The sequence below is a fragment of the Galeopterus variegatus genome, unplaced genomic scaffold, assembly GCF_000696425.1.
Source record: "Galeopterus variegatus unplaced genomic scaffold, G_variegatus-3.0.2 Scaffold597, whole genome shotgun sequence".
NCBI classification, from domain to species: domain Eukaryota; kingdom Metazoa; phylum Chordata; class Mammalia; order Dermoptera; family Cynocephalidae; genus Galeopterus; species Galeopterus variegatus.
Window position 1 is genome coordinate 209,115 of NW_007726708.1, and position 27,364 is coordinate 236,478.

A 27,364-nucleotide genomic window follows, 5' to 3' on the forward strand; every position below is an offset into this window, starting at 1 on the left:
AATTGTGGGAAAAAAGAATAAAAAGTTGTGAAAATAGTAACGGAGTTTCTGTAAGCCCTCAGGCCTGGTTTCCTTATTTACTTATTTATTTATTTATTTTTGGTGGCTGCCCCCGTACAGGGATCAAGCCCTGGACTTTGGTGTTCTCAGCACCACGCTCTAACCAACTGAGCTAACCCAGCCAGCCCAGGTTTCCCTGTTAACAATTTATGTTACTGTGGCACATTTGTCACGATTAGTTCATTATAAAAGATACATTATTATTATTAAATACATTATTATTGGCCGGCCCGGTGGCGCACTGGATAAGTGCGCCGCTTCGGAAGCACGGTGGCGCTCCCGCCCGAGGGTTCACATCCCACGTACAGACTGGTTCCCGCTCACTGGCTGAGCGAGGCGCAGGAGCAGTACCGAGGGTTGCAATCCTGTTGCCGGTCCCCAGTCCGGTACGGGGGCAACACTGAGGGTTGCGATCCGTTGCCGGACACGGAAAAAGATAAAAAAAAAGACAAAAAAAAAAAATACATTATTATTATTAAAAGTACATATTTCTGGGCCGGCCTGGTGGCGCACTGGAGAGTGCGCCGCTTGGGAGCGTGGCGGCGCTCCCGCGGGGCTAAAAGTACAAGTTAAGTAAGACACAAGGAAGCAAACAGAAAAATTCAGAATGCTGGATGTTCTATAGTACAACTGATCCAATTTCTATATGAGTTCAATGGCAGGGTAAGAAAATGGAGTGGTAGCTGCCTGCAACTAAAGAGGCGTAGGAGCTAAAATAACCACATACTGTATGAATCTTGTTTGTATCTCAATTAAAACAAATGAACTGTAGAAAGATGTTTCGAGACAACTGGAAAAATTTGATTACTGATTGAGTTTTATACAAAAAAAAATTATTTAAAAAAATTTTAGGGATGATAATGGCACTGTGGTTATATGAGAGATAATATACACAGTTTTTAGAGATGTGTATTGAAGCATATGGGAGTAAAATGACATGATGTCTGCCATTCATTTAAAAACCCAACAGAATATAAACACAAGAAAATTAAATAGGGGTGATAAAACAAAAGTAGCACAGTCTTGACTTATTTATTCTGGGTCATGGGTGTACGGAAGTCTTACTTTTGTCTGTATCTGAGAGTTTTCATAATAAAAAAATTTTAGAATATACAGAAAAATATTTATTGATTTGAATGGATTAAAACATGTGATTAAGTGGGACAAGTAAGTTTCTAAAAATGGATATTCAATGCTCTCTCAGTCTTAGAAAAAAAAAGAAGAAAATATTGTAAGTTAATAGCTATTGACCATTTATTAGGTGCCAAACATTGTTTTAGATGCCCTGCTTGACTTCCATTTCATTCTCAAAACAACTGTATGAGGTGTGTACAAGTATTATCATCCCCATTTTACAGATGAGGAGATTTAGCCATAGTAAAGTAACTTTTTCAAGGTCACACAAACAGTACCAGAAGTGAGATCTAACCCAGGAAGTCTTCTCCAGAGCTCATGCTTCTAACCTCTATGGTGTACCTCTATGCTGCCTTTTTAAATACCCAAAATGTTAAAAGTGCTTAGTCATCCTTGTTAGGTATGAATAAGTGTAATTTTTCTTCTTTTTCTTTGCTTATATTCTAAATTTTCTGTAATTATGAATGCAATATGGAATAATTAAATCAAGCGGCTAACATATCCATCACCTTAAATATTTAACATTTTTTTGTGGTGAGAACTTTTGAAATATGTTATCTTAGCAATTTTGAAATGTACAGTACTCTCTTATTATCTAGAATCACCATACCGTGCAACAGAACTAAAAAAACAAAACAAAACCACCATCTGAGATCTTCTGTCCTTTGACCATTTTCCCCCATCCCTCTCACTGCCTCTGTAACTACCCTTCTATTCTCTGCCTCTGTGAGTTTGATGGTTTCAGTGAGAACATGTGCTATTTCTTTCTGGCCTGGTTTAGTTCACTTAGCATAATGTCACCAATTCCATCCATGTCATCACAAATGACAGAATTTTCTTTTTTTTAAGGCTGAATGGTATTCCATTGTGTATATATACCACATTTTCTTTATTCATCTGTTGATGGACACTTAGGTTGATTCCATAACTTGACTATTGTAAATAGTGCTTCAATGAACATGGAAGTGCAGACATCTCTTCAAAAAATTAATTTCAAATCTTTTGGGTAAATACCCAGAAGTGCGATTACTGGATCATGTGGTAATTCTTTTTTTTTTTTTCCTTTTTGTCTTTTTTCGTGTCCGGCAACGGATCGCAATGCTCAGTGTCGTGCCCGTACCGGACTGGGACCGGGACCGGCAACAGGATTGCAACCCTCGGTGCCGCACCCACACCTCGCTCAGCCAGTGAGCAGGAACCAGTCTGTATGTGGGATCTGAACCCTCGGCGGGAGCGCCGCCGTGCTCCCAAGCGGCGCACTGTAGCAGTGCGCCACCGGGCCGGCCCATCATATGGTAATTCTACTTTTAGTTTTTTGAGGAAACTTCATACAGTTTTCCATAATGGCAGAACTAATTTACATTCCCACCAACAGTGTACAAGGGTTCCCTTTTCTCTACATCCTTGCCAGCACTTGCTATATTTCTTCTTCCATCATTTTGGAACCACAAACTTATACAATTACAAATTGTCAATTTACAATAAATCACTTTTTTCTGGCAAGATGGCTCACTAGAGGTGGCTATCCCTCACCTCTGAAGCAAAGAAAGTTCAAAGCAATGAGTAGATAGTCACTTGTATAATAGAATGTATAGGAGAAAATGATGGAATCCAGCAAAATAGTGAGGAACCCCCCACCCCCCAAGATCTGGAAACTCAAGATGGCAACATAGAAAGGCAAGGGAAAAGTCTGACCAAGACTGATGCAGAGACTGGAGAGACCCCATGCTGCTGGGACAAGGTAGGCAGTTGGTGGTGGGGGAGGTCTGTGGTCATCACTCCCACTGCAGATGCCTGCAATTCAAGTTGCAAGATAACCGCACAGCCCTCATGGGGAGTGAGTCCAGTATGGGAAGATGCTGGGAACCCACACAACTGCATTTTTTCAGAGGGGAAATGCGCACAGAGTCCCCCAACCCGCCTTGGTCCCAGGCTGCAAATGGATGTTGCCATTTTGGGATAGGAGGCAGGACATGGAGACCTGCTGAGTTCTGGCAAACTTATCAGAGCCTCCCACCCTAGTAGAGAGGGGGCAGGGAGTGCACTGGGCTTTCTTGGGTGTATGCAATCCTTATTGTCTCTGGTAGACTGGCCTAGATCCATGCACACTTACCCCTGCCAAGTGCTCAGAGACCCAACCAACTCAACAACCCTGCCAGAGCATCCCAGAAGAGCAGAGATGGTTCCAGCCATTCCTGGATACACACAGCTGTGCACATCTCTGGTGAACACATCTAGATCCATGCCCACTTTCTTCCCCCACCCACCCCAAGGAAATCAGGGACCTTGCTGACACACCTATCTCACCTGCCTCAGTGAAGAGGATTCAGGAAGTGTGCTGGCCTCTCCAGGGTGAATACAGTCCCATGTCTCTAGTAAACTTGCCTAGATCCACATACTCCTGAGGGGAAGCTCTATAGAGTCTGCCCACCTAGCCCAGGGACTCAGAGAAGTGCCCCAGCACTTCTCTTAGAGGTGTGAAACCTGTTCAGTACCTCAGCAACTCCACCCATGTTTTCAGAGGACTAGCACATTGCCACAAAACCTACCCCAGAAGTCAAAGCCCCAATGGTGATCCCAGAAATCCCATACAGGGCCACTCACCTCAGTTTAGGAAGTTCTGAATGTACCAGCACACCCCCAAGGTACTCAAGGCCATGAACACAGCCACAGCAACCCTGCAAAGAATCAACCAACACAACAAGAAACTGCCAAGGGCCCCACTGCCTAAGTCATGAAGGCATGCACAGAAAACTCCAAGATTAAATATAGTTGAAGAAGTCACATGAAGACTACACTACCACACTCACCCAGAACCAAACCTAAAATGCCCAACCTGACTGTCAACATAGAATACTCCTACAGGTAAGAGTTTCTTCCTTCAAAAACTGCTCCAAAAATTAGAAGCAGCAAATGGACCACCAGATGCCCAGACATCAACATAGAGATGTGAAAATCAAGAAAAAACAGGGAAACATGACATCCCCCAAAGGAAGACAATATTTTCCAGGACCAGATCCCAGACAACAGGAAACCACTAACATTCCTGAAGAGGAATTCAAAATGGTAATTTTAGGGAAATTCAACATGACACAAGATAACATAGAGAAATCACAAGACAGAAAATCAATCAAGGACCTGAATGAAAAAGTCAACAAAGATACAGATATCATAAAAAAGAATGAAGCAGAAATCCTGGAACTGAAGAATTCATTTAATGAAATAAAAAATACAAATGGAAGCTTAAGCAACAGGCTAGAACAAGTGGAAGAAAGAATTACTGAACTTGAAGACAGGCTTTTGGAACTAACTCAACTGGACCAAAAAAAAGAAAAGAAAAAATATTTTTAAATGAAGAAAGCCTATGAGATCTGTCAGATAACCTTAAGTATACAAACATTCATATTATGGGTGTACCAGAAAGGGAAAGAAAAGGGAAAGGAATTGAAAGCCTACTCAATGAAATAATACCTGAAAACTTCCCAATTATTGGGAGAGATATGGTATTCCAGATCCAAGAGGTCCAAAGATCCCTGAATTGATTCAACCCAAAGAGGTCCTCCTCAAGATACGTTGTAATCATATTGTCAAAAATCAAAAAAAAGAAAGAATTCTAAAAACCGTAAAAGTGTCAGGTCACCTATAAGGGAATCCCCATCAGACTAGTGGCAGACTTTTCAACAGAAACCTTACAGTCCAGGAGAGAGTGGAATGATACATTCCAAGTGCTAAAAGAAAAAAACTGCCAGCCGAGAATACTATACCCAGTAAAGCTCTCCCTCATAAATGAAGGACAAATAGTGTTTTTTTCCAAAAATATAAAAACTGTGGGAATTCAGCATCACAAAACTAACCCTACAAGACATCCTCAAGGAAATCCTATATCTGAAATCAAAAGAGTGCTAACTACCATCATGAATACATGAGAAAGAATAAAACTCACTAGTTGAGCAGATATGCAAATGAGAAAGAGAAAGAAACTATCTTATCACTACAAAACAACACCAAATAGCAAAGACAAACAAGAAGAGGGAAAGAAAGGAACAAAAGAAATATAAAAGAACTATAAAAATTAACAAAATGGCAGGAGTGAATCAATACCTTTCAATAACAGCCCTAAATATAAATGGACAAAGTTCCCCATTTAAAAGATACAAACTCACTGAATGGATTAAAAAATAGTCCCAACTATATGCTGCCTGCAAGAAACTCATTTCACCAGTAAAGATACACATACACTAATTGTGAAGGGATGGAAATAGATATTTGATGCAAATGGAAACCAAAAACAAGCCTAAGAGAGAAAGAAGCATAAAAGAGAAAGAGCATAAGAGAGGAAGAAGGAAAGAAAGAAAAACCACAGTGTTGCTTTGGACTTGCAGAGGGAGAGAACATATCTAGGGTTGCTGGAGGTAGGGGTAGAGGGGGAGACAGGTCAGGAAGGAGTTAGGTAGGGGACCCGAGGAATAATGGCAATTTGTGGTAATGGGCATACTGATAGTATTGATTTGATCATCACATCTTGGACACAGGAGGTGCCAGTCAGATTTGTACCCTGTTTTAGTCTGTTTTGTGTTGCTATGACAGAAATACCTGAGATTGGGTAATTTATAAAGGAAAGAGGTTTATTTGGCTTACAATTCTGGAACAGTTGCATCTGGCGTGGGCCTCAGTCTGCTTCTACTCATGGCAGAAAGTGGCAGGCAACCGGCAGGTACAAGCAGATCACATGGCGACAGGAAGAAAGAGAGAGAGGGGAGGTGCTAGGGTCTTTTAAACAACCAGCTCTTGTGGGAAATAACAGAGCAAGAACTCACTCATTAATCCCCCTCCCCCAGGGAGAGAATTAATCCATTCATGAGGGATCTGCCCCCATGACTCAATCAGTTTCCAACAGTGCCACATTGGAGATCAAATTTCCACATGAGTTTTGGAGGGGACAACACATCCAAACTCCATCATACTCCACACATGCATAATCAATAACAAAAAAAACCAAGCAGGAGTTGCTGTACTTATATCAAATAAAATAGACCTTAAACCAAAAACTATAAAAAGAGACAAAAAAGGACATTATACAATGATAAAAGGATCAATGCAGCAAGAAGATATAACAATCATAATTATACCAAGCAGGAGTTGCTGTACTTATATCAAATAAAATAGACCTTAAACCAAAAACTATAAAAAGAGACAAAGAAGGACATTATACAATGATAAAAGGATCAATGCAGCAAGAAGATATAACAATCATAATTATACATACACCCAACATTGGAGCACCCAGATATATGAAGCAAATATTATTGGATCTATAGGAAGAGATAGACCACAATACAATAATAGTTGTGGACTTCAATACCCCTCTCTCAGTATTGGACAGATCATCTAGAGAAAAAAATTAGCAAACAGATGTCAGATTTAAATGGCACTTTAGAGCAAATGGACTTGACAGACATTTGCAGAACATTTCATCCAACAACTGCATAATATACATTCTTCTCATCAGCAAATGGATCATTTTCCATGGTAGACCACATGTTATGCCATGAGTCAAATCTCAACAATTTAAAAAAGATTGAAATCATATTAAGAAGTTTTTGAGATCACAATGGAATAAAACTAGAAATCAATAACATGCAAAACTTTAGAAACTGTATAAACACATGGAAATTAAACAACATGGTCCTGAATGACCAGTGGGTCAAAGATGAAATAAAGCAGGAAATAAAAAAATTCTTTGAAACAAATGAAAATACAAGCACAACATACCAAAACCTATGGGATACTGTGAATACAGTACTAAGAGGAAAGATTATTGCAATAAGTGCTGACATCAAAAAATTGAAAGTTCCCAAATAAACAACCTACCATTACATCTCAAGGAACAAGAAAAGCAAGAACAGTCCCACGCCAAAATTAGTAGACAAAAAGAAATAATAAAGACCAGAGCAGAACTGAATGAATAGAAAACAACAACAACAAAAAAAACACAAAAGATTGATGAAACCGAAAGTTGGTTTTCTTAGAAGATAAACAAAATTAACAAACCGTTAGCTAAACTAACCAAGAAAAGAAGAAAGATGATCCAAATAACAAATATCAGAATGAAAAGGAAACAATCCAACTGATTCCACAGAAATACAAAGAATCATTAAAGAGTATTAAGAACAACTATATGCCAACATAGTTGAAAATACAGAGGAAATGGATAAATTTCTGGACACATATGAACTACCAAGACTGAACCAAGAAGAAATAGAAAACCTGAACAGACAGATAATGAGCAATGAGATTGAATCAGTAATCAATGGTCTCCCAACAAAGAAAACCCAAGGACCCTATGGATTCACTACTGAATTCTACCAAACTTTTAAGAAGATTTAATAACAATTATTTTGAAACTATTCCAAAAAACTGAAGCAGAGGGTATTCTCCCAGCTCATTCTATGAGGCCAGCATCAACCTGATACCCAAACCAGACAAAGATACAGCAAAGAAGAAAACTACAGGTCAATACCCTTGATAAACTAGATGCAAATACTCTCAACAAAGTACTAGCAAACAAAATCCAACACAACATCAAAAAGACTGTACACTATGATCAAGTGGGATTCATTCTAGCAATGCAAGGATAATTCAACATACTCAAATCAATAAGTGTGATACACCGCATCAAGAAAATGAAAGACAAAAACCATATGATCATTTCAATAGACACGGAAAAATCATTTGATAAAATTAAAAATCACTTCAAAATCTCTTGTTTCAACAAATTAGGTATAGAAGGAAAGTATCCCAACACAATAAAAGCCATATAAATGACAAACCCACAGCTAACATCATCCTGAATGGAGAAAAGTTGAAAGCTTTTCCCCTAAGAACAGGAACAAGACAAGGATGCCCACTCTCACCACTCCTATTTAACATAGTATTGGAAGTATTAGCCAGAGCAATCAGCAAGAGAAGGAAATTAAGGGCATCCAGATTGGAAAAGACAAAGTCAAACTGTACTTGTTTGCAGATGACATGATCCTATATATAGAAAAACTGAAAGACTACCAAAAAACTCTTGGAGCTGATAAACGATTTCAGTAAAGTTGCAGACTACAAAATCAACACACAAAAATCACTAGCTTTTCTATACTCCAAGAACAAATTAGTAGAAAGAGAAATCAAGAAAGCAAGCCCATTTACAATAGTCACCCAAAAATAAAATACCTAGGAATCAATTAAACCAGCGAAGTGAAAGATCACTACAATGACAACTACAAATCACTTATTTATAGCCAACTGATCTTTGACCCAGGAGCTAAAAACATACTTTGGGGAAAGGACAACTTCTTCAATAAATGGTGCTGGGAAAACTGGATATCCCTGTGTAGAAGAATGAAACTAGATTCTTGTCTGTTACCATATAGAAAAGTATACTTAAAATGGACTAAAGACTTAAACATAGACCTGAAATTATAAAATTTCTAGAAGAAAATACAGGGGAAATGTTCCAGGACATAGGACAAGGCAAAGATTTTATGAATAAGATTTGAAAAGCACAAGCAACAAAAGCAAAAATACACAAATGGGATTTTATCAAACCTAGAAGCTTCTGCACAGCAAAAACTCAACAGAGTGAAGACACAACCCACAGATTGGGAGAAAATATCTGCAAACTACGCATTCGATAAGGGGCTAATTTCCAGATGTACAAGGAACTCAACAGTAAAAAAAAGCAAATAACCTAATTTAAAAATGGGCAAAGGAGCTCAATGCTCATTTCTCCAAAGAAGATTTACAAACAGCCAACAGGTATATGAAAAAATACTTGACATCACTTATCATCAGGGAAATGCAAATCAAAACCACAATGAGGTATCATCTTACCCCAGTTAGAATGACTGTTATCAAAAAGACAGAAAACAACAAGTGCTGGTGAGGATGCAAAGAAAGGACAACACTTATACGTTGTTGGTGGACTGTAAATTAGTGCAGCGATTTTGGAAAACAGTATGGAGTTCTCAGACAACTACAGATAGAGCTACCATATGACCCAGGAATTCCACTTCTGGGTGTATACACAAAGGAAAGGAAAGCATCATTTTGAAGGGATACCTGTGCTTCCATGTTCATCACAGCTCTATTCACAGCTGTCAAGATATGAAACCAACCTGAATGTCCATCTGCAGATGACCGGATAAAGAAAATGTGGTACATATACACGGTGGAATACTACTCAGCCATAAAAGGAATGAAATTCTACCACTGGCAGCAACACAGATGAGCTTGGAGAAACTTATGTTAAGTGAAATAAGCCAGGCACAGTAAGAGAAATATCGCATGCCCCTACTCATATGTGGGAGCTAAAATAAAGAACAAAACAAGACAAAACAACGAACTAATAATAGCAATAATAATAGCAAGTTGAACTGTTGAGAGAGAACTGCGGTTACTAGAGGCGCAAAAGGGGAGGCTGGTGGGGAGATGGAGAGAGGCTGGTTAATGGAAACGAACTAATAATAGCAATAATAATAGCAAGTTGAACTGTTGAGAGAGAACTGTGGTTACTAGAGGCGCAAAAGGGGAGGCTGGTGGGGAGATGGAGAGAGGCTGGTTAATGGAAATAAAATTATAGGTAGATAGGAAAAATAAGTCCTGTTATTGTACAGTCAACCCAGGAATCTGTAATTAACAATGACTTACTGCATGTTACCAAACGACTAGAAAAGAGGTGATCAAATGTGCACATCACAAAGGAATGTTTAAGTTTTGCAACGATGAGTGTCCTGGTAACACTGAATAGATCATCACACATTGTATGCATGTATTGAAATATAACTCAGTACCCCGTAAATATGTACAATCAATATGCTTCAATAAAAAATTTTTGAAAATTGTAATAAGAAAAGGAAAAAATGCTTTAAAAAGAGTACATTAATTTCATATCTGCATCCAGTCTTCTCCAGCAGATTTTTTGCAGTTCTCATTTACTAAATAAAGCAATGCTAAAGAGGATTTCATACTATTTATTGCCCAATGTTAAAAAAATCTGACTTCTAAATTAATTATTTAAAAAATGTTTTTCCTGAGGAATTGGCATATTTCTTCCCCTTAAGAATAAGAATTTAGTAAGTCTGCATGTGTTTTTTTTCCCATCACTTAGTTTCTATGTAATAGCTTATCTTTATTATAATTTGAGTAAATATACTAAGCACATACTAAGAACATAGAATGAATAACAAGCCTCATTTTGACTAATGAATATCTGATTCAAATTATTTCCTATTTTTAAAAAGTTGAAGGAAGAAATGTGATTAACCTGTATATTCATATAAAACGATAAAAGTTGTCCAACTTTAAAAAAATGGCTTCAATTGCTTACTTTTTATTTTTGCCTCTTTTCTTGACTTTTAAAGGGATATTTGTGAAAATTATAGATTAAACCATGTAAAACCACCAATATTGCACTGTCTTTGGTCTACAAAAGGGTCATTCATTATGTGTTGTTCAAATTAACAATATTTTGTGGTGAAAAAATATTTTTCTGAAATGTACAATTTCTTTTAGTTTCATTTCAATTTTTCTTTTGTTTAGTTGGGTAAATATTATATATTTAGTTATTATACAGAGCATAGATCTATTTTAATAAAATCATGACCGTCTTTCAATCTATTCATCTAACTGTACATTCTTATATGTGTATTTATGATATAAACAGAGATATTTAAAATGATGCTCATTAAATGTTAATTATGTTTGTTTACAATTTTTTTTACGATTATTAGATTTTTTGTAATTAAAGAAAATCTTACTTTACGTAAAACTTTGCTAGCTACAGAAATTTCCATTATATAACTCTCAGTATTATCAAAAGAGTCTTCAGCTTTAACTTCCAACAAAGTTGGGTTTCCAACTATTACTTTTAGTAGTGGTATTTCAAGTGTTCGGGCACCTATGGAAACAAGGTCAACAGTTAAAATTACATAATGAAAATGATATAAATTTAATTTAATAATGACTGGCTAATCAGGATTTTAGAACATCTACATATTCTATTATTGAGGCTGCATAATGGCTGCAAATACAGTTAGCAATTTATATAGAGTCAATTTTAATAGTTCTCAGAAAATTTTTTTTTTTCCTTTTTGTCTTTTTTACTGACCAGTAACGGGATCGCAACCCTCGGTGTCGCGCCCGTATGGGGGACTGGCAACGGGACCGCAACCCTCGGTGTTGCGCCCGCACCGCGCTCAGCCAGTGAGTGGGAACCGGTCTCCAAACGGGATCCAAACCCTTGGCGGGAGCGCCGCCACGCTCCCAAGCGGCGCACTCTCCAGTGCACCACTGGGCCGGCCCAGAAAAATTTAACTTTACAAGTATTTTCTTCTATTTTTTCAAAGAAATATTGCTCCCTTAATTAGCCAGCCAGGGTCTCCAATGCCTGTCAAGACATGCATAACTTTGGATACTACTGGTTAAACTGAGTTGGTTAACTTAGTAGAAAAACTCAGTTTAAAGGGCTACCAAGCGGGCCGACCCAGTGGCGCACTGGATGGTGCGCCGCTTGGGAAGTGCGGCGGCGCTCCCGCCCGAGGGTTCGGATCCCACATACAGACCGGTTCCCTCTCACTGGCTGGGTGAGGCGCGGGAGCAACGCCGAGGGTTGCAGTCCCGTTGCCGGACAAAAAAATAAAATAAAATAAAATAAAATAAAATAAAATAAAGAGCTACCAATCAATAGTTGCCAAGAGAAAACTTTTAGACATTTCAAACATAATATGTCATCAAGCCAATTTCTGCCTACAGGCCACCTGTTTGTAACCTTGCCATACTGAGCACTTAAATGGAAAAAGAGATTTGAAATATCGTGTAGTCTAACTGCCATCCTTATTCATCAATAAACCAGAGTTGAGAGGTAATAAATTATTTGACTGTGGTCTCATCTGCAGCTGTTTCCCTTAAGCCAAAGCGATCTGGCCAGTGCTTCCTAACCTTTAACTGGGGATTTTGTTAAAATGCTGATGGAGCAAGTCTGGAGTGGGGCCTGAGATTCTGCATTTCTAACGAGTATCCTGGTGATGCTAATGTGGGTCCAGGAGCACATCACAAAGGAATGTTTAAGTTTTGCAACGATGAGTGTCCTGGCAACACTGAATAGATCATCACACATTTTATGCATGTATTGAAATTGAGTAGCATGAACTAGCCTTTTCTTCAGAAAGAGGCAACTGACTTGATTAGCTGGTTTTTAATTGTTTTCATCCAACTGAATGAGTATAACTGATTGGGCCCTCTTACAACTAGTTTGGTTTATTTTAAAGGTAAAATAATTAGAATGTTCTGGTACTGGTGCCAGAATATAGAGAGATTACAATGGAACAGATTAAAAAACCCATAAGTGGTCAAAATAATAGGTAAATTTTATTCTAAGGTACAGTTATAAAAGTATTTTGAAATCACACATTTCACACATTGGAAAGGTCACATTCAATAGTGTTGGAACCAGCTAAATCTATAGTACATCAAAACAAAATTTAGATAGCATAAAGCATTAAATTGAAAGTTAAAACTATAAAATTAAAACTCTAAAATTATCTGAAGGAAATATAGACAATTAGTAATATAATCAGTGAGAAAGGATTGCTAGGGGTTTCAAACCAGAAGGAAGTTTTTCAGGATATTTAGTCCACAATATTGATGGAAATGAATGTTCTCAATTTTTTCCCAAAGCCTATAGTTTTCATTTACATAAGTTGTACTTGGGTCTGTTTTTCAAATAAGCCTTTCTAACAAATAGCATTTTGTTCTTTCATTATGGTTCTTGTATCATCTTTTATCTCTAGGAGTTTTTGTATACTTATTTCATAGTGTCTTTTTGATTTTTCTATTATCTCAAGTTCTTGAAGTTTAATTTCTTCTCTTAAAACTCTTAGTTTTTTAAATTCTTTTCCTCAATTCATGTTCAATGGGGATTGCTTTTTCCATGGAAGCCCATGTCACCTGGGTTATAAAAGTATTCCTATGCAGGGGTTTGTGCTTGCTTATGCTGGAGCCCACCTGGTATTATCTCTCAGCCTGGGATTCCTTCTTCTTGTGGGTAGTCTGGATGTGACACGGTCTCGGAGGGTTTTTTTTAAATAGGAGATTGTTTTTGCCCACTTCGAGCCCTGCGAAGATGGTGATGCCCCATCGCTGCATCTTTGGGTTGGTGGGTAGAGTTTTCCTAATCCCCTCTTCATGATCTGATGGTCTCAGCTTTATTGAATGGTCTCAGTTCCAATTTCCAACCACAAAGTAAGAAGGCTCAAAGCCAAACTTTCTGTCAATACTTGGGCATTAAAACCCATCCTGCTGCCTATATGATCTGAATCTGAGCCTCACATCCTTCAGGGAGACATACATTAGCTAATTTCTCTGGCTTTGACTTTGAGCTTCCTCTTCATTTCTGGTGACATGATTTTCTTCTCTTTCCCTCCTTCCCTCTTCTTATCCTTCTCTTCCTTTCACCTTTTCTTCCTCTCTTTCTAGCTCAGTTATTTACTAATAATTTTTGTTTTATTTTTCCAGTATGCCATTTCTCCAGCATCTTTACTAAGTATTACTTTAATTCATATGGTTTTGGGAATAAATAAATACCTGGAAAATGGGGAAAAGTATAGTCCTATTTAAAAGCAATTTTTTGAATTAAAATAAATACCCCAAATAAATATGACAATACCAAAGTAATTAATAAGTTTTTGTTTCAGAGGACAGCAAAAATCTAAACTAAAATCCTGTGCAAACTTGGGCTGGTAACAACATCATTTTCCTCATTTGTAAAATGAGAATTATAATCTAGATTTTTAGGGTTGTTATCAACATTAAATAAAATAATGTATAAAAATAATTTAATACAGAGCCTAGCACATAGTAAGTGCTCTATTATTGGAAGCTAATACTGTTATTAGTAGAATGCCAACAATTATGGGAACTAGAGATAAAATAAACATCAAAGGGTATATGAGGGTACTTCAAAAAGTTCTTGGAAAAATAGGATTAAAAGATAATACAAATCTTTTTATAAACTTTTTGAAGTACCCTTGTATTTCACATTCAAGAAAAGAAATAACATCTCCTTTTGATATTTTCCAATAAACACAAACTTACCTTTTGGCCAAGGTAGGATCTCAACTTTGAAAACATGAGAGTGTCCCAGATCAATGTATTTCACAGTGTTGAGGGATAGTGAATTAAGATGTTGAAACTGATAATTACATGGTTGTGAGTATATATTCCACATTCGTCCATTCCTTTGCCCAAAATTGTATAGGAACCAGGAGTCCTTTAGAAAGGTCATATTGTTGGGTGCTCTTGCAGGCATGGTAGCAATAGCTAAAGCATTGCTACCATCTAAAATGGTTGTGATCAGGAAGCTGCTGAAACCAGGAATCACCACAGTCTTCTCTATATCTGTGTCTTGAAATGAGGCACTAGCATCTAGAGATAAAACAGAAAAGATTCAGTGTAAATTAAAAGAACCAGCGTTCACCTATGCATACTGATGGACATAACTAACAAGTGCAATATCTGAGTTTTTAAACTATGATCTTAACCAGAGAATACATTTGCCAGATTTCAGATTATAATTCAAATTATTTTATAGAAAGTTTATCATGAGGGCCGGCCCGGTGGCACACTGGAGAGTGCACTGCTTGGAAGCGCGGTGGCGCTCCCGCCGAGGGTTCGGATCCCATGTGGAGACTGGTTCCTGCTCACTGTACAATGAGTTGTCACCTCATACCTGTTAAGGTGGCTATTATAAAAAATATATATATATAGGGCCAGCCCGGTGGCGCACTGGAGAGTGCGCCACTTGGGAGCGAGGCGGCGCTCCCGCCAAGGGTTCGGATCCCATGTGGAGACTGGTTCCTGCTCACTGGCTGAGTGTGGTGCAGGCGCAACACTGAAGGTTGCAATCCCATTACCGGTCAGTAAAAAAAGACAAAAAGGAAAAAAAAAAAAAAAATATATATATATATATATATATATGTTAAAAAAAAAAGCAGAAAATAACAAGTGTTAATGAGTTTGGAAAAATTGTAACCCTTTATGCTATTGATGGGAATGTGGAATGGTGCAGCAGCTATGGAAAACAGTACAGAGGTTCCTTAAAAAATTAAAAATAGAACTACCATATGATCCAGGATTTCCACTTCTGAGAAACCAGAATTGAAATCAGGACCTGGAGGAGTTATCATCTGCACTCACATGCTCATTTCAACAACAATAGCCAAGATATAGAAACAATACAAGTGTCCATCAACAGGTGGATGGATAAAGGAAAGGTGGTATATACATATGGTAGAATACTATTTAGTCCTAAAAGAGAACATCCTGTCATCTGCAACAACATAGATGAACCTAGAGGACAATATGCGAAGTGACATAAGCCAGTCACAGAAGGACAAACACGACCTGATTCTGACTACACGAGGTATCTACAATAATCAAATTCACAGAAGAAGAAAACATAATGGTAGTTGTCAGGGACTGTGGGCTGGAGGAAATGGAGAGTCATTGTTCAATGGGTATAAAGTTTTAGTTATGCAAGATTAATATGTTCTCTGGGCCGGCCCGGTGGCGCACTGGATAGTGCGCCGCTTGGGAAGCACGGCGGCGCTCCCGCCCGAGGGTTCGGATCCCACATACAGACCGGTTCCCGCTCACTGGCTGAGCGAGGCGCGGGAGCAGCGCCGAGGGTTGCGATCCCGTTGCCGGTCCCCGGTCCGGTACGGGGGCAACACTGAGGGTTGCGATCCGTTGCCGGACACGGAAAAAGACAAAAGACAAAAAAAAAAAAAAAGATTAATATGTTCTGGAGATCTGTACAACATAGTTCCTGCTATGGTCTGAATGGTTGTCCCCTTTAAAGCTCATGTGGAAGCTAATCCCCAATATGATACTTGTAAGGTGGGACCTTTAAGAAGTGATTGGACCATAATGGCTATGAGCTCATGAATGGATTAATCCACTCATAAATTAATGAGTTAATGAATGAATGGGTTATTGTGGGGGTGGCACTAGGGGCTCTATAAGGAAAGGAAGAAGCATGTTAGCACACTTCTGCTCAGCCTCTTGCCATGTGATACCCTGAGTCACCCTGGGACTGTAGAGAGTCTCCACCAGCAAGAAGGCCCTCACCAGGTATGCCCTCTGGACCTTGGATTTCCCAGCCTCAGAAACTGCAAGAAATAAAATTTTTTTCTTTATTAATTAACCAGTTTCAGATATTCTGTTATAAATGACAGAAAACGAACTAATACAGTGCCTATAGTTAATGATATGGTATTGTGCACTTCAAAATTTGTTAAGAAGGTGTATCTCATGTCAAGTGTTCTTAACACACACACACACATACACACACACACACACACACACACACACACACACAAGAGACTCAGGAAACTGGGAAGTGTCGAATATGTCTATTCTCTTGATTGTGGTGATGGTATCGTATGTACATGCGTATGTCCAAACTCATCAATTGTTCATGTTAAATATGTGCAGTTCTTTGTATATAAAATTAAATCTTAATAAAGCTGTTAAAACAAAACAAAATATAATGGGCAGTGCTTGTTTGGATTCTAATTTGAACAAATAAACTATAAAGAAAAAAACTTTCTTAGACAATTGAATACTTTGATTTTGGACTGGGTTTTACAGAGTACCATATCCTTCATTTGTTAGACAGAATAATGGCTTTGTGGTTATGCAAAATAATGCTCATATATTTTAGAAATGTATGTTGATTTATGTAGGAGTGAATTGCTTTAAAATAAGAAAAAAGGAAAATATAAGTGTTGAATTTGGGTAGTGGATAAATAGGAGTTCATTCTATTTTTCTATCTTTATGTAAAAAGAAGTGAAATAATTTTAAGTAAAAAAAAATTCCAAGTATCTATGGTAGCTGAGGATGAGGATGCTAATATTTGTATCTGCCAATCTATTCAAGTTTTCCTATAGATCTCACTCATTCTGGTCTTCATCCTCTAATTCTACTATAAATGAGTGGGTCATAGTGAAAAGTTGAGATTCAGTGTTGTACACCAGCTATAGCATTAAAAAGAAATGCCACCTTGCATGTAATTAGTCCAAATCTTCACAAAGCACAACGATACTTAATTCTAAGTTGAAGATTTAATGTCTCATCACAAGCCAATTGAATCTCCTGGTACTATAAACAAATGCATTCCTGGGCTGTAGTTATGTCCTTATTGTTTGCATAAATTAGAAGTATTAGATCTAGTTTGGGGGGAGGTGGTTGTTCAGGTAAAGCTACAATCTAGCTGAGAAATAATTTAAACTAGTTGATAAATGAATTACTTTAGATAGTAATAGTTCCAATCTGACCCCTGATTCTAAGAGGGCCTTGAAAAAGTAGTTGATTTTAGCCATTTCTGAATTTAATCAACTAAATGAAGATTGATATATCTTACACATGGATGTAAGTATACAATAAAAATGGCATTTCAAAACAAAGAAAAGATGAATTATTTAATAAACAGATGGAATAATGGTCAGCCATTTGAAAAGCAAATATAACTTGATTTTTTTCTTCCTCATTTCACAAAAATAAACTACAGAAGAATCAAAGCTTTAAACATAACAACATAAAATAATTATTTATAGTCTTGGAAAAGATAAGACTTTTTGAGGCCAAACACAAAACCTAATAAATCATGAAGAAAAGGATATATAAATTTGTCTATATAAAATTTTTAAATTCTGCGGAGGGAAAAAGAACATAAAGACAGACATAAATTAAAGGCTGTGGAAGAATATTTGCAGAACATATGAGAAACTAAAGGTTATTTTCTAAATATATAAAGAGCACTTACAAACTAAGTAATAAAAACAAACCACCTGACACAGAAGGAAGGAGCATGCCTGGGGACACAGGCAGGTGCCATCGGCTCCCTCCTCCACCTGACCAAAGGTAGGAACATGCTACAAACACTGCTTCTGCAGGGGTGGTTCACCACAGCCACTGCCATAGTCACTGCCACTGCAAAGACAGCTCGCAGACACAGTAACAGCTAAAGCCACCCCACCGTGCAGATGGCCCACCTCCCACTCACTGCATTGACACAAGGAGAGTCACCAGGGGAGCCTGGAAAAAAGGAGGAAGTATTTCTCCTTGAGTGAGCCCACTACAGTGTAATAGAAGAAGTAACTGTTCTACCAGCTGACCAGACAACAACACAGAGATACTAGAAGTATAAAAAACAAGAAATATGACACCACCAAAGAAATACCATAATTTGCAAGTACCAGACCCAATACAGCAGGAAACCCTTGACATTACTGTAAAGGAATTCTGAGCAACAATCTATAGGAAACTCAATGAGCTATGAGAAGACTCAGTCAGACAATATAGTGAAATGAGAAAAAATACCCAAGATATGAAAAAGGAAATTTACAAAGAGATTAATACCTTAAAAAAAGAATGCAGCAAAACTCCTGGAACTGAAGGATTCAGTCAATGAAATAAAAAACACAACTGAAAGCTAAAGCAATAGGATAGAGCAGGCAAAAGAAAGAATTTCAGATCTTGAAGATGGTGTTTTTGAAATAACCTAGGCATACAAAAAAAGGAAAAAGAATTTTAAAAATGAAGAAGGTCTAAGAGAGTAAGCAGATAACTTTAAGTGCATAAATATTAGAATCATTGGTGTTTCAGAAGGGGATGAGAAAAGAAAAGGTATTGAAAACCTATTCAATTAAATAGTAATGGAAAACTTCTGAGGTATAGAGAGACACATAGACCTTCTAATCCAAGAGGCTCAAAGATCCCCAAACAAATTCAATCTAAAATATCCTCCCCGAGACATGTTACAGTCAAACTGGCTCAAAGAAAAAGAGAGAATCCTAAAAACAGCAAGAGAAAAAAATCAACTCATCTATAAGGGAGCCACCATCAAACTTATAGCAGACTTCTGAACAGAAACTCTATAGGACAGAAGAAAATGGGATGACATATTCAAAATCATTAAAGAAAAAGAAAACCTGCCAGCTAAGAGTACTATAACCAACAAGGCTATCCTTCAGAAATGAGGGAGAAATAGTGTATTTCTCAGACAAACAAAAGCTGGGACTTCACCACCTCAATTCCAACCCTGCAAGAAGTCCTCAAGGGACTCCTGCATCTGGAATCCAAAAAGTAATAATCACTACCACAAATACACAAGAAAAAACAAAACCCACTAGTAGAACAAAAATATAAATGAGAAAGGGAAGGAAACTAAATCTTACCACCTCAAAAAACCAACAAACATTGAAGACAAACAATAAAAGGGGAAGAAAGGAACAAAAGACATATAAAACTTCCAACAAAAAATTGATAAAATGCCAATAATAAGAAAATACTTTTCAATAACAACCCTAAATGTAAATGGATTAAACTCTCCACTCAAAAGACACAGACTGACTGGTTGGATTAAAAAGCTGGACCCCAAGTATACGTTGTCTTCAAGAGACTCACCTCATTTGTAAAGACAACACAGACTAATAGTGAAGGTATAGAAAAAGATATACCAGGGCTGGCTGGTTAGCTTGGTTGGTTAGAGCACAGCCTTGTAACACCAAGGTCAAGGGTTCAGATCCCCATACTGGCCAGCTGCCAAAAAAAAAAAAAAGAGAGAAGAGAAAGATATACCACACAAGTGGAGACCAAAAACAAGCAGGAGTAGCTATTCTTATATTGGACAAAGAGTAGACTTTAAACCAAAAACCAAAAGAAGAGATATAGAAGGTCACTATATAATGATAAAGGGATCTATCCATCAAGAAGACATGACAATATAAATATATATGCACCCAACATCAGAGCACCCAGATATATAAAGCAAACACTAGGAGACTAATGATCTGACCATTGGACAGATCATCTAGGCAACAAATAATGGAGAAATGCAGGATTTAAATTTCGCTTTAGACCATTTGGATTTGGCACATATCATCAGAACATTTCATCCAACAACCACAAAATATACATTCTTCTCATCAGCCATGGAACATCATCCAGGATAGACCACATGTTACAAATCAAGTCTCAACAAATTTGTAAAAACTGAAATCATTTCAAGTATCTTTTCAGACCCCAATTGATTAAAATTAACAAATGATTACAAGAAAAACTCTGGAAACTATACAAACATATGGAAACTAAAAAACATGCTCCTGAATGACCTATGGGTTCAAGAAGAAATTAAACAGGAAATCAAAAAATTGCTCAAAACTGATGAAAATAAAGATACATTACACCAAAATCTGTGGGATACTGCAAAAGCAGTACTAGACAGGAAGTTTTTTTTTTTTTTGTCTTTTTCCATGTCCGGCAACGGATCGCAACCCACAGTGTTGCCCCCATACCGGACCGGGGACCGGCAACGGGATCGCAACCCTCGGTGTTGCCCCCGCGCCTCGCTCAGCCAGTGAGCGGGAACCGGTCTGTATGTGGGATCCGAACCCTCGGGCGGGAGCGCCGCCGCGCTTCCCAAGCGGCGCACTTATCCAGTGCGCCACCAGGCCAGCCCCCATAGACAGGAAGTTTATTGAAATAAATGCTTACATCTAAAGAAAGGAAAGATTTCAAATACACAACCTAACACTACACCTGAAAGACCTAGAAAAATAAGAACACTCCAATCCCCAAATTATTAGATGGAAAGAAATAATTAAGATCAGAACAGAACTTTTTAGAGACCCCAAAAGTGATACAAAAGATCAATGAAACAAAAAGTTGGTTTTTTTGAGAAGACAAACAAAATAGATAAACCATTAGCTAGGTTAACACACACACACACACACACACACACACACACACAAATAATAAAGAAAGAAGAGAGAAGACCCAAATAACAAAAATCAGCAGTCAAAAAAAAAGAGACATTAGGGGCCGGCCCGGTGGCGCACTGGATAGTGCGCCGCTTGGGAAGCGTGGCGGCGCTCCCGCCCGAGGGTTCGGATCCCACATACAGACCGGTTCCCGCTCACTGGCTGAGCGAGGCGCGGGGGCAACACCGGGGGTTGCGATCCCGTTGCCGGTCCCCGGTCCGGTACAGGGGCAACACTGAGGGTTGCGATCCGTTGCCGGACACAGACAAAAAGACAAAAAAAAAAAAAGCCAGAAGAAAAAAAAAAAGAGACATTGGGGGCCGGCCGGGTGGCGCACTGGATAGTGCGCGGCTTGGGAAGCGTGGCGGCGCTCCCGTCCGAGGGTTCGGATCCCACATACGGACCGGCTCCTGCGCACTGGCTGAGCGAGGCGCGGGAGCAGCGCCGAGGCTTGCGATCCCGTTGCCGGTCCCCGGTCCGGTACAGGGGCAACACTGAGGGTTGCGATCCGTTGCCGGACACGGAAAAAAAAAAAACTTTTTCCACAAAAATAAAAATGATCATTATAGACTATTATAAACAATTGTACACCAACAAATTTAAAAACCTGGAGTAAATAGATAAATTTCTGGACACATACAAAACTACCAAGACTAAACCAAGAAGCCATAGAAAACATGAACACATCAAAACAGGCAATGAGATTGAAGCAGTAGTCAGCAGTTTCTTAACAAAGAAAAGCCCAGGACTGGATGGCTTTTCTGCTGAATTCTACCAAACCTTTAAAGAGGAATTAATACAATTCTCTTCAAACTATTCCAAAAAACTGATACACAGGCCATTCTGCCAAGCTTATTCTATAAGGCCAGTATCACTTTGATACCAAAACCAAAGATACAACAAAAACAGAAAACTACAGACCAATATGTCTGACGAACATAGACACAAAAATTCTCAACAAAATATTTTCAATCAGAATACAGCAAAACATAAAAAAATATACACCATAATCAAGTGGGATTCATACCAGGGATGCAGGGATGGTTCAACATATGCAAACAATAAATGTGATACACCACATCAACAAAATCAAGGACAAAAACTTTATAATTCTCTCAATAGACACAGAAAGAACACTTGGCAAAATTCAACATCCTTCACTATAAAGACCCTCAGCAAATTAGGTATAGAAGGAAAGTATCTCTAAACAATAAAAGCCTTATACAACAAACCACCATCTATGACAAGCCCACCGCCAATATCATCCTGAATGGGATGTTCTGTAAGAACAGGAACAAGTCTTCCCACTCTCACCATTCCTATTTAACAGTATTGGAAGTACTAGCCAGGGTAATCAGCCAAGAGAAAGGAATAAAAGGTGTCCAGATTGGAAAAGACAAAGTAAACTGTCTCTGTCTGCAGATAAAGATGATCCTTTATATAGAAGACCTAAATGCTCTACCAAAAACCTCTTAAAGCTGATAAACAATTTCAGTAAAGTTGCAGGATACAAAATCAACATATGAAAATCAGTAGCATTTTTATACTTCTATAACAAAATACCAGAAAAAGAAATCAAGAAAACAAGACCATTTATAGTAGTCACCCAAAAAACAATATCTAGAAATAACTTTAAACAAGGAGGTGAAAGATCTCTACAACAAGCATGACAAATCACTGCTGAGAGAAATTAAAGAGGACATAAAAAGTTGGAAAGACATTCCATGCTCTTGGATTAGAAGAATAAACATTGTGAAAATGTTTATGCTACCCAAAGTGATATGCAGATTCAATGCAATCCCTATGAAAATACCAATGTCATTCTTCACAGAAATGGAAAAAACAATCTTAACATTCATATGGAATAACAAAAGACCCTGAATAGCCAAAGCAATCCTGGGCAAAAAAAGTAAAGCTGGAGGCATAACCCTACCTGACTTCAAATTATACTGCAAAGCTATAGTAACCAAAACAGCATGGTAGTGGTATAAAAATAGGCACTTGGACCAAAGAAACAGTAGAGAACCCAGAAATCAACCACAGACCTACAGTCAACTAATCTTTGACAAGGGCAACAAGAACACTGGGGGGAAACCTGCCTCTTCATCAAATGGTTCTGGGAAAACTGGACATCCATATGTAGAAGAATAAAACTAGATCTGTACCTCTCACCATATACCAAACTCAACTCAAACAGATTAAATCATTAAATTTAAGACCCGAAACTATAAAACTCCTAATAGAAAACATAGAGGAAACACTTCAGGAAGTGGGACTGAGCAAAGACTTTATGAATATGACTCCAAAAGCACAGGTGACAAAAGAATAAATAAACAAATGAGATTATGTCAAACCAAAAAGCTTCTTCACAGCAGAAGAAGCAATTAACAGAGCAAAAAGCCATCTTCAGAATGGGAGAAAATATTTGCAAACTATGCAATAAGGGATTAATATCCAGCACATACAATGAAGTAAAAAAAAAAAAAAAAAAAAAAAGAAACCTGATTGAAAAATGGGCAAAGGAGCAAAATAGTCACTCCTTAAAGAAAGATGTACAAATGGCAATAGACACATGAAAAAGTGCTCAACCTCAGTAAGCATCAGAGAAATGCAAATCGAAACCACATTGAGAAATCATCTCATACAAGTTAGACTGGCCATTATAAAAAAGTCAGAGAATAACAAATGCTGACAAGGATGTGGAGAAAGGGAACCCTCCTCTACTGTTGGTGAGACTGTAAACAAGTGCAGCCATTATGGAAATCAATATGTAGGTTGATTTCAATCAAAGCACTACAGATAGAGCTGCCATATGATACAGCAATTCCACTGCTGGGCGTATACACAAAGGAATGAAAAGCATCGTGTCAAAGGGATATCTGCACTCCCATATTTATCAAGGCTCTATTTATAATAGCTAAGAGTTGGAACCAACCTAAATGTCCATCAGTGGATAACTGGATAAGGAAAATGTGGTATATATACACACTATGAAATTTTACTTTTCCATAAAAAAGAATGAAATTTTGTCATTCACAGCAACACAGATGAACTTACAAAAAATTATGTGATGTGAAATAAGCCAGACACAGAAAGAAAAATACCACAAGTCCTCACTCACAAGTGAGAGCTACAGAAATGAACAAATAAATTTTTAAAAAGAAAGATTAGAAAAAAAAAAACTAGCCAGTAGAAAATAGGCAAAGGACATAAACATAAAAATGTCTTAAAAGTATGGGAAAAGATACTCATTCACAATCTTAAAAATGCTAATTAAGATCCCAATGAGAAAACATTTTAATCCAACCAAATTTGTACACATCATATAGTTTAATAGTACATAAGATTAGGGAAGTTGAGGGGAAACAGGAATTCTCATAGACTGTCGACATGAATGGGTAAAACTCTTTTGATGGAAATTTGGCAGTATCTATCAATATTTAAAGTGCTCATATCCTTTAGGCAGTAATTCCAGTTCTAGGAATTTTCAAAAGATATATTCATACAGATACTCAAAGAAATATGTACACGATGTTTCCTAAAGTATTACTTATAATAGCAAAAAAATCCTGATAACATCTCAAAATCCATTAGTAAAAGATCGGCTAAATAATTTATTCATACAATAGGATATTGTATGGTTATAAATATGAATAAGATAGGTCTATGTGTTAATGTATCTACAAGATCAAATCAGAGCCATATGAAAATATTTGGTGGAGGGAATTAATGAAAAATAGATTTTTAGGCCATCCATGGTTTATATTTCTAAATAACCACATCCTGGTTTAGGTTTAACTACATAGGCAAATTTTTGCTTGTTTAACCCTCTCACCGAAAAATCCCGGGAAGGGATGTTGAAGTTGAAACAAAAAGAGAACATTGCTTCAGGCCAATGAAGTCCCAAAAAACACCACCAGATCTGGAGCTAACCTATAGGCTTGAGTCATAGTTCAATGTGAACTGTTAAGATAGCCAGCTATACCCCCAGGCTTTACAGATGTGAAATGGAGGTTTAAGAATATTAATGGAACCAGTAATGTTTGGTGCTCATTTCCATAGCACATACAGTGTTGACAAATTTTAAAGGATATATACTTTGAATTAATTTTAATGTTACTTTAAAGGCAGTACCACATACATGACTCATGGAATTATTTGTGTTTTGCTATAAAATGATATCAACACTTTGAAGAAGAGCTGTTTAAATGATCAGAGACTTATTGCTCATAAGTTATTCTGAGCAAAATGACAACTCTTTTGTACACTCACCAGGTTGCTATGGTTTCTTTGTTAAAGAAATTTCTCTTATGAATCACAGTGATAAAGTTGTATATCAAGATCACTAAGAAATCTGTAAATATAGAAATCTATGCTTTGAAGGCACTTACAGAAGTAATTCATTCTAGACTAACCATCTGTCTCCACTTAGGACCACAAATAAACCTTCAAAACCACAGAACAGATCATTCGTTCCTTGAAGAGAGAAACTTTCTCACAGAGTTTATTACACAGTGTTGCACTTAGTAGGTTCTTAATAAATACTAGAATGGTTAATTATTAGAGGTGGCTCCTTTGCTCACTAGATATGTGACTTATAGCAACCCAAGTTTCTCATCTAAAAATAAATTTCCCTTTCATTTTTCTGTACCATTCTGGGCACAAATGAAATCTCATTAGCAAGAATCACTCAAGTTTCACTGGCTCGTTTTCCACACATGCAAACTGCCTAACCTCAGAACCCTGTTCATTTCTCCACAAGTATTTATAGAAATCCTTACAGGATCTCACATAATCAAGTTTGCTTCTTCTGGGTCCTGCTTTGCTCCACGGGCACTGCAGTTCCCCCCTATGCCCTATCTGCTCCCTTGACTGGCAGCCCTGCTCTCCCAGCACCAGTTACCTCAGCAACACTGCTGATCCATCAAGGTCAGGAAGCCCCTGGTGCTTACTCTACCTGCTGCCACTCCACCTTTAGTCCTGGCAGCAACCTTCACTGCTCCCCTAGGTGCCATCTCTAAACAATGCACTCATGATCTCAGTGCATGATGATCTGTAGAGAAGAGGTGCCCCTTCCCTGGGCAGTCCCTTCTGCTAAGTTTCCCAAAATATGGTGCCTTTGTGTGCCAATGACAGGCTTCTTTCTTTCTTTTTATTTATTTATTTTTTTAAAAAGATGACTGGTTAGGAGATCACAACCCTTGGCCTGGTGTTGTCAGCACCACGGTCAGCCAGTGAGCAAAGCGGCCATCCCTATAAAGGATCTGAACCCGTGGCCTTGGTGTTATCAGCACCTCACTCTCCTGAGTGAGCCACGGGCCGGCCTGACAGGCTTCTTTCTTTCTCTCCTTCTTTCCTTCATTTTTTCCATTTCTAATTAAAGACCACCTGCTTTCTATAAGACTAAGGCTTCAGTAGAGGCTATGCTAAAAGTTAATGTCAAGTGATAGATCTTATATTCCATTCATAATTCTTTTTTTCTTCCAACTAACTCTTTATTACTGGTTCAGCTCCTATGATGGTTAATTTTATGTGTCAGCTTGACTGGGCTAAGGGATGTCCAGATGACTGGCAAAATATTGTTTCAGGGTGTAGTGGATTGAATTATGTCCCCTCAAAACTCACTGAAGCTTGAATTGTGTCCCCCAAGTTTTATGTATTAGAAACTTAGTGCCCAATGTGACTGTAAAGAGGTAATTGTAAGGTGGGGCCTTGAAGAGGTGATTAGATTATAGGGCCATGCAGTGGCGAATGGATTAAAAATGGTGGTCAGGGATGTGGTTCTGAGGACTTTAAAAGAAGAGGAAGTAGAGTCTGCCTCTCTCTGCTCTCTCTGCTTCCGCCATCTTGCAATGTGAGATCCCAGGGTCACTGTCGCCACCACAGGATGGACTTTGGACTTCCCAGCCTCAGAAACTGTAAGCAATAAATATCGTTTTTCTTTATAAATCATCCAGTTTCAAGTATTTTGTTATAAGTAACAAAAATGGACTAATACAGGGTGTATCTGTGAGGGTGTTTCTGGAAGAGACTAACATTTGAATCAATAGACAGAGTAAAGAAGATCATCCTCACTAATGTGAGTAGGCATCAACCAATACATTAATGGCCCAATAGAACAAAAAGACAAAGGAAGGGTGAATTTGCTCTGTGTTTGAGCTGAGACAGCCATCTGCTCCTGCCCCGGACATCAACACTCCTTGTTCTTGGGCCTTTGGACTTAGACTGGAACTTATGCCATTGAATCCTCTGCTTCTCAGGCCTTTGGTTTTGGACTAAAATTATACCCTTGGCTTTCCTG

The 27,364-nt window shown here is 38.0% G+C and overlaps 1 protein-coding gene across 1 annotated transcript in view; it reads right to left on the reverse strand.

The window, feature by feature from the left end:
• The window catches only part of LOC103588636 (cation channel sperm-associated protein subunit beta-like), a 50,371-nt gene extending 24,293 nt beyond the window's left edge, over nt 1–26,078 (reverse strand). Inside the window, exons 1-3 of the mRNA XM_008570372.1 lie at nt 26,021–26,078; nt 14,335–14,664; nt 11,001–11,140 (exon numbers count right to left, since the gene is read on the reverse strand). Of these exons, the coding sequence (XP_008568594.1) occupies nt 11,001–11,140; nt 14,335–14,664; nt 26,021–26,078 (528 nt within the window). The remainder of the gene's footprint in view (nt 1–11,000; nt 11,141–14,334; nt 14,665–26,020) is intronic.
• Nucleotides 26,079–27,364: the final 1,286 nt, after the last annotated feature.